The sequence below is a fragment of the Lepisosteus platostomus genome, chromosome 12 (genome assembly GCF_059453375.1).
Source record: "Lepisosteus platostomus isolate fLepPlt1 chromosome 12, fLepPlt1.hap1, whole genome shotgun sequence".
NCBI classification, from domain to species: domain Eukaryota; kingdom Metazoa; phylum Chordata; class Actinopteri; order Semionotiformes; family Lepisosteidae; genus Lepisosteus; species Lepisosteus platostomus.
In genome coordinates, this window is record NC_142622.1 from 22,398,264 (window position 1) to 22,410,462 (window position 12,199).

The following is a 12,199-nucleotide window of genomic DNA, read 5'->3' on the forward strand; positions in this document are numbered from 1 at the left end:
TGCCACTTCTGTTCATAGGCAACATAAAGAGCTTCAGGCCTTTAGCAGAGAATTATGAATCATGACCTCTTGACGCAGGCTTGAGGTGAAACACGCCACAGCATGTCTGACCTCTGGAACCTTGTGCTCTATATTGTGTGCGGACAGCCTGCAGCTCGCCGTCTCTCCCCTGGCACTGAAGCTACCAGTCCGAAGCATCTCGGTGACCAAGGAGAGCAGCCACATCCTGGCGGGCCTGGAAGATGGCAAACTCATTGTAGTGGGCGCAGGACAGCCTGCTGAGGTGAGGAGGAAAATGGAGGATTAGGAATACTTTAGAAAACCTCTCAAGAGAAGTAGCTTAGAAAAATTAAGATGGTGCATGACTAGTGTTGGCATTCATCGATCATGTCAATCAAGCTCTTGAATGGTATTTGAATTTGAATGGTACATTTCTGTTGCCACAGGTTGTTTTCATACATGAACTCTTTGAAATAACGCATCTCTGCATTCTCTCTTTCTCTGTCTCCCTGTCCTTTGAAATCTCATGGTATCCTTGCTCTTGCTCTCGCTCTCTGGCCTCTCTGTCTCCTTCCCCCCTGCCTCTGTCCTCTCTCTCCCTCATGCCTACAGGTGCGGTCAGGGCAGTTCTCTCGCCGGCTGTGGGGCTCCACTCGCCGAATCTCCCAGGTGTCGTCGGGGGAGACCGAGTACAACCCCCAGGAGGCTGCTGGGAAGTAGATAACGGGGTGATACCTGGGACTAGCCGGCAAGGGTGAAGACGGGAGGAGACGATGAATGGCGACACAAGAAGGAAGACGGACAAGTCAGTCTTGGGTTGGGAACAGAAACGCAGCACCCAAACGTGAAACCGCGGGAACAGCCTTGCCATCCCCCCCCCCCCCCCCCCGCCAATGCAAGGCTGGCTTTGCAGCGGCCCCCATCCACACGAACTGTAACCCTCCTGTCACAGGGGTGAGGGCGCAGTGGGATGGTTTTCCAAAGCTGCGTTCATTTCCACATGAGGAAGAGGAAAACAAACGTCTTATTTATTTTGAAGTTGTTTGATTTGCCTTTTTTCCCAAAACAAAAATTCCAAAGATACTCATGGCATTCAGAAGATGGCTCATTGTTGAGACTGTCTCCTAAACAGGATCTGCCATGTGGGTGTGTGCTCCCTGCCTCTGCTGGGTTAGGCTGAGGCTCCGCTACATTGCAGAGTACAGAGTCTACCAAGTCTACACAAAGGCCCACTGACTGTTCTGACAGCAGTATATAGCGGAGCTGGTTAGGAGCAAGATGAACTTGACAGGTCCCGGTAGTGTTCACTTCACCTGCTTTTAGATGGACTGACGGTTTGAGGGTTTGAGCCCAGGAATGCTGCACTGCTCTTTGTCTTGTGCCGAACGCCTAAGCTGCATCAGGCTTGAAAAACCACAGAAGAAGAGGAGCAGCTCCAGAAAGGACTCTGTGTGTCCGCACTGCCCCCTGGTGGTGTCTACACAACATGCGCTGCCCCTCGATGATGAGTGAACCACTTTGTTTTTCAGTGCAGGCTGTCCTTCTTTTCTAATATACGTGTTGGGTTGCTCTTTCTCTGGAGTCGCAGAGCACCAAAATTGTGCACTTTATATCACTTACTATACAGAACAAATCAGTTGTTAAGAGCATGGCTATTCAAACTGTGGTTATGTGATCAGTATCACTGCTCCAGCCAGCTCCTTCATTGCACAACAGGTTATAACCTCAATGTAATAACTAGAATGTTGCTTGTATTAAAATACTCAGAGTGGAAGATGGAGTCAGATCTGGAGCATCCCTGCTCTTGAGGTGCATAGGGTAAGGGGACATTCTCTGTGTGGGGTATTGCAGCCTTAAAGTCTTCTCCACTTTTACATTAGGTTGCGAGATGTTTTGTTTGCTTTTGCTTATAAAAGCTGTTTTTTTGCACTGATAAACAGTTCCAATGCAAAGGATTTTAGGTTAGTAACATCTGCAATACACTGAGACAATTGCTAGTGCTACTTGCTTTCAATGCAAGCAATAATCCCCTTTGCTGTGACATCAAAGGAGCAAATTGAGTTGGAGGTGGTTTGACTGCCATTCCTCCAGGACACCAGAAGGAGGCTTTCTGTCTGCATGTGTAGGAAGTGTGTTTCATTGCTCAGTCAGTTCCCAGTCCCAGCTAGGGGCTTCCTGGGATGCTGGTCAAGAAAGAGATGTTATTTAAGCGTGGCTGTGTCTCTTTCTGACAGTGCAAAGCACAGTTTGCATCACAGCCTAAATCTGAAAAGTTATCTGGGGTTAAAAATCATAGTTACACATTCCGAACTGGTTGTGGTGCTTTGTAATTTTAGTCTGCAAGCTGACAGATCTATGTCTTGACTGAGGGAGAGAGAGCTTGTACTGTCAAGTACAGCCAAGGGCAGCAACACAGTAGAGAGGGATGCAGGATTTCCATTCTTTTAGAGTTTAGAGGGAATTTAGAGTTGCCTGTACACTCCTTGCAGTGAATCACTGCTGCACTGAAATAATTAAAACAATGGACATGAGATGCAAATGAAAAGACACTGTATTGCACTGTTATAACACTGTAGGCCTGCTGACCAGCTGAGGGACAGTCACAGAGAAATGGAGGCAAGGAGACATGGAACAAGAGCCTGTCATACTGCCTGGCATGATCCAGGTTCATACAAACAGAAACTTGTTCCTAAACAGTAGCAGCTGGGAAATGCACAGAGATGTCATTTTCAAAGTCTCAGTAGTAAATTTGTTCATTGGCCACAAATCATCACATAGTGCCAGTTTCGGAGTCTGAAGAATAAACTATTCATATCTGTTCTGTTGAACTCTGCAGTTGTGACCCCTGTGTAATAGACCCTTCTTAACTTACTGACCTGTGACTCTCTCCTGTCTTAACTACTGACCTATGACCCTCTATTGTCTTAACTAAGCAATCTCGTGGTACGCTGACAGCGTTGTATGCAAAAGGCATCTGCTGACTTGTAACGTGGCGCTGAATTGTAGTGTACTGCCACATCTGCACACTGTGACATTCCAGTTTAGCACTGCCAGAACCAAGCTGTTCTTTTTCGAGTCACATGTTCCCTAAAACGAAGTTCTGCATTGTCAAAGAAAACAAAACGTGCATTTTCAACTTCCTCTTCTTTAAGCCCGTCCCAAAAGCTAGCGCCATGACATTGTTTGACAGCTACGCGTTTATTGTTCATGAAAAAAATAGTGCCTTTTTTTCCTTTAATATAAAAAAAAGATTTGACGTAATCCGCGGTGATGTGCAATTGCAGAAGTTTTTTCTGCCTTTTGTGATTAGAAGGTGCTGGATCAGGAATCTATTTTAAACAATATAAACTCCTCACAGTGTGGAAATCCCATCAGTTACAGGTGCAAACTAATAAGAAGCGATGTTTGTATCTCAGTAAATTTGCATTGAATTAAGCCTTTTATGTTGGCCGTTCTGAAGTTTAACCCCCTCCCCTGAACAACCATTCTTCTCCACTTCCTCTTTGCACTTGTTAAGCAGTAAACTGCTTTCATCTGCTTTTCCTTTTTCTGTTTCGGATCCACCTGAATTGCCTTCAGTTTAATTGTCAACTGGCTTTGAATGTTGCATGTACGTGTGTGAAGGGATGTGGGGTGGATCAAGGCTCAACTCACAGAAAGGACATAAAAATCACGACTATAATCCCCTAGTCTCCTTATCTCGTTGGAGCAAAGAATCCCAAACTCATTTGTGGCTGACAGATTTCTCTGTGGAAGACTGAACTGCAGGGGGCAGTTTGCTGGGTTAGGGTGATCAGAGGCCTGTGAAAGAGGACTTGTTCCTGGGCCTTGACTTTCTCAGCCTGACGCCTACATTTCCTTGCCTCTCCGCAGTCTTTGTGCTGCCTTTCTCTGCCACACGTCGTATTTGGAATACTTGACAGTCAGAGGCTTCCTTGGGACCTCCTTATTTAGTGCCGGTAATGCAGGTATCACTAAGTGACTTAACAGGTTTAACGCAGTACATTTCCAGAAGGTTCAAATCACAGCTTCGGAAACAACATTCTTCAGCTATTCCTTTCTGTGCGCTTCGAACTGTTTGATCTGTTTGATTGTTGGCCTGCTGAAATAAAACCCTCTGTCTTCACACACAAACTGTCGCGCCTCTACCAGCACTCCACTGCAAAGCGTTACAGCATAACTGAATGGTTTAGCCACATCCCTAATGTAAAATGTTAGGGCGATTGTGAACACCAACATTTGTCTTGATGTGGACATCTTTTGCACCGTCGTTCTTCTGTTTTCAGTTCCTAAGCAGGTATGGCAGAAAGCTTGGTAGCTGTATTTTTGCTGATCCTCCATTTCTGAAGTTGTTTGATATGAATGTGGTAATTTGGTAGTGAAGTGGGTTATGTTCCCAGTTGCTAATGTAGAGGTGTTGTGTGAAGCTGCCCCTCAGCTTAGGAGACCTCTACTGACCTCTGACTCTCTCCTGTCTTAACTACCGACCTCTGACTCTCTATTGTCTTAACTACTGACCTGTGACTCTCTCCTCCCTTTCTTAGCTTTGTAGCTGGCAGTCTGTGTGTATTTAGTTAGGAAGAGACAGTTTGGAATGAACTGTGCAATAATGTTGGCAGGATTCCTTGGGGGCTCATGAACTTTTTTTTTCCCTTGGTTTAGCCGACTGGCGCAATATGCTGGAGCAAGCAGTTCTGTGCATTTCCAGGCCTCTGCTGTCTGTATATATTTGCAAAAAAAACATACATAAGGGATCCAATTACCCAGAGTACAGCCATTTAGAGGATGCCTTAAGCTCAGGTGGAAGAGCCTTATATTAAACAAGTTTGTTTGCTATAAACACTGTTTTGTTTGACTGTTGTTGTGGTGTTTGTAATTGTTCTCTTAAGACACTGAAAATACAGAAATAAATATTTTCTACTATATTCTATGGAAGCAATTTTGTATTTTCTGTTTGGATCTTTGTTTTTTTTTAATCGGTGCATTCTTTCCCCAAAAGTCTTTCAAAAATCCCTGAAAGAGTCTTTTTCAAATTGTTTGGTGACACTTGACTTTAACGAGGATGAAAAAAATACCATTATAACTCCTTCATAAATGCTGCAAAAGATAATGTAACAACATGCATTATCTTTTTAATCATTGGGGCAAATCCACCTTAACTCCCTCTATAAACAAAGGATTCTAAAGAAAGCTAAGAGCATTACAGAGTGTGTGACTCAGCCCTCCTTTGTGAATTTACACTGCTCCCATCTGGGAGAAGCCTCTGTGGCCCCAGGAAATAGTAATGGAAATAGACTCAGGAAATTTCTCATCCCCTCTGCAATCTCACTCTCAATGTGAAATACTCCCTTATCTCCTAAAACGCTGTTGTACTGTATACTTTATTGGTGTTGTCTGTCTTTGTCGTGTTGTTGAGTTGGACTCTGTCATAAAACACATTTTCCCCAGGGGATAATAAAACTTGAATTGAATTCACAATGATTTGTTTAAATGACATTACAGGCACCCAGTTATTCATAATGGTTTATAATGAAACTTAAGAGTCCACAAACAGCTAAGAGCAGATCTCCATGTAGAGAAGAGTCCAGTGAGAATTCTGTAAGGCACTGTGAAGAACCTGAGATCTGACAAAGATTTACTTCAGAAGGAACAGATATGTTTATGCCCGGATACATTTATGTAAACTTTTATTCTTCTGTATGTTTTTAATGCCTGTTGTTTCATCATGTTGTGTGGTGTTTCTGAAGGAGTTGTGGCTGTTTTTTAGCTTAAAAAAGCGTTTTTCTGTGCCTTCTTTTCATCCATACTTTGACCACATCAAAATCACATGGCCTCACAAGCCTTGTGCACTTTAGGCACATCACACTTGCCCAGCCTTGTGTTATAATGATCTGAAGGATGCACAAGAAGGTGTTGGTGTGCTCCATTTTGTTGCTTGGTGTTGTGTCACAATTTTATTAGCTTTGTGTTGAAATGCAATGTGACTCCACATGTCTATGGTAGGGACACAGTGCAAAGTTCTTGCGCCTGCCTGTGTGTGTTTGTGTGTGTGCGTGTCGGCAGCAGCTGGTTGTGATTTGACTGCGGTCTCTCTGCTCCTCTCAGCTCAGCCGCCCCCCTCCCCTCCACCTCTAGCATCCCTGCTGTAGGGGCTGCTGGGACAGAGGGGCAGCGGTCGTCATACCAGCTGAGTCCTGTTCTGCAGCCCGGCGGCGGCTCTGCGCGTGGCCCTGGAGCCCTACAGCTGTGCCACAGGCAGCGGTGTGTGTGTGTGTTGTGCCCAAAGGGGCGGCACGTCTTGCCCACCTCCGCACCCCCTCTGTGCAGGACCGACATCTGGATCATAATCTGTGTATTTGCTACAGTTCTCTCACTGCACAGCAGCAAGTCACAACAGTTTCACACTCTCTTCCCCGTTCCTGGTCTTTTTTTGCATTGTTCGTTTTCTGACCCCCCCCAGATTCAGATTCAAGGAGCTTTATTGACTTGACCGATGAATTACAATGTTAACAATTAGCACAGCATTTCCAGCATTACTCTACAAGCCTAGTGAACACTCACTCTTGTGTTCCTTGCAATAATTTACCAATAATGTGACTTTTTACATTTCTGTTTTGCAAATCCATGTTTCTAAAATGGGTAAAGGCTTATTCTTTGCTGAAAGAAAAGAAGTAGTAATGTTTCGGCTGTGGAGTCTTTTTCAGCCAGCACATTGTCTCTTTTCTTTTCCTTGCTGAAATGGAATAAACCTTGACCTGTTCCATTGCAGTCTGTGCATGCTGACAGAGCTCCCTGCTTGAACACTTTCTAAACCGTGTTCCCCAGCAGTCTCCTAGCTAGTTGGAGCTAAATGTGGGGATTTGATGCTGTTTTCTTTTGGAAAACTGTGTTAACATCACGCTGGCCCAACAGGAGGAGGGAGTTATTGCATCTTTCTTTTCTCTGCCCTCACGCCCCCCCCCAGTCCCTTAGGGTTTAAAAGGTCACAGTAACGCCAGCGTTGATCCTGGGCGCTTTGATCTCTCCATGGGCGGCACATCCTGTCAGCCAGGCCCACTGCTCATAAAACCCCTCAGGGGAAATGCAGGCCCTCTGCTATTCACGCTGCCCGAGAAGAGGGGCTGGAGAGAGCCAAGGGGAGGGGGATGTTTGATAAGAGGGCTCCTTTCCCTCTGATCCTGAGGCAGTGACAATGGGGAGGAAAAGAGGTACCTCAGCTCTGGACCTTTAAGGCCCAAAGAGTTTATGGAGTTACTGTAGTTTATCTAGAGGTGGCGTTTCCTGTCGTGAGGATGCCATAACCTTCACACATCCAGCCCCCACTCTATGTACGCAACAAAGCCTGGGACTAGGCAGGTAACTCTGAATCTCAAAGACCCTGGGAAGACATGAATGAGGGGAGTATGTACTGTTGTATCTTGTGGTGCTGTCCCCTGTTGAGAGAGGCTACATCTCACCCCCCACCCTATTGAGCTACAGGACTTAAAGAGATCTGTGTCTTTTACTTTGCCGCAGGTTAACACAGCCATTTCACAGCCCTGAGTGAACTCCCTCTCAACACCCCCATTTCTGGTCTATTTAGGAGGGTCTGTGATATCTGCCCCTTCACCTACTCTGCACAAGGGACCTGTTTTTCAGGACGTCTAACCTTTAGAAAAGGCCTCTAGGTCCAGGCAGTGTGTTTTGACATTTCTCTCTAAAATTTAATCATACCTTTCCAAGCTGTGCCCTCCAAAACAGTTGGCACAGCCGAGTCAAAACAGTTTGCAGTCAAACTCAAATTGGCTGCGTCGAAGTATGGCAAATGATTACACAAAGAGTTTGGTTGTGAACGTGAGCTCATTGGGTTATAGGTGTCATGCAGTTATTGCCTCAAAGGGCGTTGCAGCCAAAAACTTACTTTTACACTCAGAAATCACTTGAAGTTAATATGTCCCAGTACTCGACTATAAAGGCAGCATGTTGACGTGATGGTAGGCATTGCTGCTATACAGTGCTGGGGCCCTGGGTTCAATTCCCATGGTGCTATCTGTGTAGGATTTGGATGTTCACCCTCTGTGTGTGGTTTTCCTCTGGGTTCACCAGTTTCCTCACACAGTCCAAACACATTCCAGTAGATTCATTGTTTTCTGGGAAAATTGGCAGTGGTGAGAGTGTGTGTGTCTGTATGTGCCCTGTGATGGACTTGTGAGCTATCCAAGGTGGACCCATTGCTTGATGGGATAGCAGGGGCTCCCCTGTGAGCCTGAATTGGATAAAAGTAGAAAATGGTTGGATGGTCAAATATAAGTATTGAATTACTGTAAACACATGTATGTTGTATATACAGTGCCATTCATATTTATCTCATTAACTCGATCACAAATTGCTTTGCTTGACTACAAGGCAAAAATAGCTTTTTTGAGTTTGCTGTCCCAGTACTTCTGGAGGTATGTCTTTCCACTTCCTGTCACTTGTGGAGAGGTTTTAAGCTATGAAATTCTTTGTAATGAAATACTGTCAAGGAGTGCTTGGAGTTTAAACATCTGAAGTTGAGCAGAACCAAGTGGTGTCCTGGTAACATGCTGAACATCGGGGATTAAGACGGAGGCTTACAAACTGGAAAGTCAGAAGAATGGTGGGAGGGAGTCATTTTAATACCATAAAATCATTTGAAAACGCAATCAACTGAGAAACCTACTTCAATACCAGCAGTGAAAGAATACAAGTGGCAATTAAAGCTGGTGCATTTAGAGATTATATCAGGTATGAAATATTTTCTCAAAGGGTTGTGGGGTTCTGGAGGAAATTTTACAGGCAGTATCCTGGGATCTTTAAAAAAAAAACGTTGGATGTAATTCTCATTCTTATGCAAGACGAGTGGAAGAGTTTGTCCTCTTTTGTAGCCTTCGGTATGTTCTTCTGTAAATAAGAGGATCATCAAAATACACTCCGCTGCAGTGAGGCAAGTCCGGATACAGATGTAGTGGAGTTTTACTGCACATTCTAGCAGTAACTCCAAAACAATGACCACATTCTTCAGTAGAGGATTGGTCAAGGTCGCATCATCATGGGAAAAATCAGTGGTCTTTTTCACAGTAATGAACCAGATCACACAAATGGCAGCTGTGTGGAAGTTATTTAAAAATAAGAACGGGGGGGCATTTCCTTACACAAAGGGTTGTGGGAGTAGGCAACAAACTACCACACCATGTTCCTGAAGCTGTTTCCCTGGCTTCTTTCGGGAAACGACTTGAATCCTTGGATGAATCAACTACTAATGACTCAACAGACTAGATGTGCCAAACAGCCACCTCTCATTTATACTTCTCCAGCAGCTGTTTGGGGAAGCAGACAAGGATGTCGAGAAATGTAAAAAGATTCATCCTCCTGGGCTCTAGCATCTAGCAGCACTGTCTGAGACTGGCCCCACGAGAGTGTTCTCACATTCCATTGTCTCCAGAGACCTCAACACTGTGAATGGAACAGAAGTCATCGTTTGCGCTAGTTTCTTTTCTTGTCTGCCACAAGCTGTGATGAGGAGTAGGGCTCACAGCTGTATGCCAGCTGTACAGGATGAGCGAAACTGAGCAGCTTTAAGGCATATTTTTTGAATGCATGATGGGAGGATATGAAGTTTACTGCGAATGAAGCCATTCCGATTTGAAAAGCAGTCACGGGATACCGCGACTGACATCAGAGGAAGCAGAAGGCTGTAGGAGAATGCTAAGGGTCAGACTTGCTGGGAAGGAGGATGGGAGAACATAAAAACATACGCAATGTCACAAAAAGACAGGAGGCCATTCGACCCACCTTCCCCAGTTGTAAATTAGCAGTTAATTAATTCAAGGACCTTATCAAGCCATTTCCAGCCTTCAACATGACTGGAAAACTTGTTTCATACTCCCACAACTCTTTGAGTAAAAACGTGCCTCCTGTGCTTGCTATTAAATGAACTTCCCCATAGCTTCCATTAGTGTTTTCTGGTTCATGTTTCAGTGTTCATTCTGAAGAAGTCTGGGTTAAGTTTGTCAGGGTCTTTCAAATATACTTGCATGTAGGTTTCGCTTGCGCCCTGTGGTTCATGTTTCACTGTGAGAGACCAGAGAGAACCTTCCTTGCTGTCATCTCCCTGTGAGAAGATGACGTCTCCCTTAGGCAGACAGCTCAGCAGGCCTCTCACACTGTCTGGAACAGAGGGAGGGAACTTTGAACACTGGAATCACTACAGAGGAGAGGGCACTTAGGGGTGTACACCCACCCCCTCTATCTCCAAACTGCCCACACTGCTTCTGTTGTAGGAAAAAAGACTAGCAAGAGGTTTTAAACAGTGACTCAAAACCAAAGCAACAATCATTCAGCAAGGGCATGCCTGCTGGAATGTACACTTTCAAGAACAACACATCAATAGGTTTCCATTCCTGTGTGACTGGTAACTGGGCTGTAGAGGTTTTTAATATAGCTTGGAAATGAATCCTCTCGCAACTCAATGTGAAAACAATTTTACTGAACTGCTTGGCAGGTTTGGCGTGCCATTAATGTTTATGTCCAGATACAAAAAGAAAGTCTGGAATATATTATTGATTGCATTACTCGTGTTTTAGAAAGCCAGTTTCTTCTTTGTGTAACTGAATATCAACTTTTCATTCATCCATCCATTTTCTAACCAGAGGCTGGAGCCAACCCTGGCAACAGATGGGCACAAGGCAGCGTACACCCTTGAAGGCTCATCGGTACAGATACACTCACACCAGGGTCATTTTTCCCAGGAGCCAAATAACCTACCAGTACGTTTTTGGACTGTAGGAGGAAACCTACATGAACAGGGGAGAACATACAAGCTCCACACAGATAGCACCCCATGGTCCAGAACCATGGGCCCCAGCGCTGCAAGGTAGCCATGATTAACCCCTGTGCCATCATGCCGCCCATCAGCTCTTCAAAATTTCCACAAAAAGTTGGTTGAAACAAAATCTCACAGTGGATGCTGGCTGGAATGGCTTCCTGTACAGTTCCTGCTCTTGCACGGATCCGTCACTCACCTTGAACTGGCAGCCGAGGCCACACACTTCTGAGGATGAGTTTGGGTGGGAGGTGTGAACGGACAGGTTGCGATGTGTCAGCCAGGGTTAGTGGAGCCATTTTTCATGTCATCAGGTTCTGCACAGCTTCTCACAAAACACCTCTGGTGCTAATGAGCACTAGAAGGCACCGTCGGAACATCTGAGCATTTCTCTGGCCACCTGACAGCTCGGCACTGATTGAGCACCTCTGAGATGACCTTGTACTTTGACTGCACTGTCGTCCGTCACTAGAAATTCATCAGCAGCTGACTCGGAGATTCCCAAAGGCGATCTCTGATCCTCAGATGGATTATCTCAGATAGGGCCTTAGGTCTCTAATTGCACCCTTAATTGAATTAAATGTTGGAGTAATTAGATCTTTATAAATAAGAACATAAGAAATGTTACAAACAAGAGGCGGCCATTCAGGAAATTAGTAGTGAATTGATCTACGGATTACATCCAGACATTTGTTAAAAAAAGGGTATCAGCTGGAAAATGTTCTCAAGCTAAGGTTACACATTAACTAGAACCATTTTTAAATGGAAGTACCACCTCTAACTAAGGGATTACTCACTGAAATGTTGTACTTTATTAAAGCCCTACCTTTACAAAGGATACACACAGGATCACAATGCAAGAAGTACAAAACCAATAGACCTTCCCTCTTTATGGTTTTATCTCTTTTTTTTTGCTGCATTTAGATTTTTACAACTCAACCAACGGTCCCAAACCAGGACAGGAAATCAAGGGATATTCCAAGGTCTGTGCTCTTTCTTGGATCCTGAGAAGACAGGCTTTTTAGAGGAACATTTTGTTTTTTTACACTGCAGTAAATTGCATCCTCCCAGCACTCTAATTAGTACACAGTGGAAACAGCTGCAACAAACAAGACTGTCTCTCTCATCGCACTGTGAACAGGAAAGGTCAGCAAGTCTGCTACAGTACATTCAGAACAGTGTAAAACTCTCAGTCTTTCGCATCCAGGTTCAGAGACACCGACGGTGGTAGAGAGCCGTCTCAGTGCCACTACAGCGCGTTTCCCAGTGTTGAGATTAAGGTGAACATGGAATAGCTCAGTGTCAGTTTTAAAAGGAAAGAATGGTATGCCCCACATTCAGAGTTCCGATGTCAGATTTGGAGGTGTTCTGAGAATA

At 44.7% G+C, this 12,199-nt stretch overlaps 1 protein-coding gene and 1 pseudogene across 3 annotated transcripts in view; one reads left to right on the forward strand and one right to left on the reverse strand.

The window, feature by feature from the left end:
• The window catches only part of nbeal2 (neurobeachin-like 2), a 95,861-nt gene extending 90,936 nt beyond the window's left edge, over positions 1-4,925 (forward strand). For all 3 annotated transcript variants that reach the window (XM_088601389.1, XM_088601391.1, XM_088601390.1), the window contains 2 exons: positions 148-283; positions 613-4,925. In XM_088601389.1, the coding sequence (XP_088457515.1) occupies positions 148-283; positions 613-720 (244 nt within the window). In that variant the 3' untranslated portion in view covers positions 721-4,925. The remainder of the gene's footprint in view (positions 1-147; positions 284-612) is intronic.
• Positions 3,725-4,341, reverse strand: LOC148651293 (insulin-like growth factor 2 pseudogene; annotated as a pseudogene).
• Positions 4,926-12,199: the final 7,274 nt, after the last annotated feature.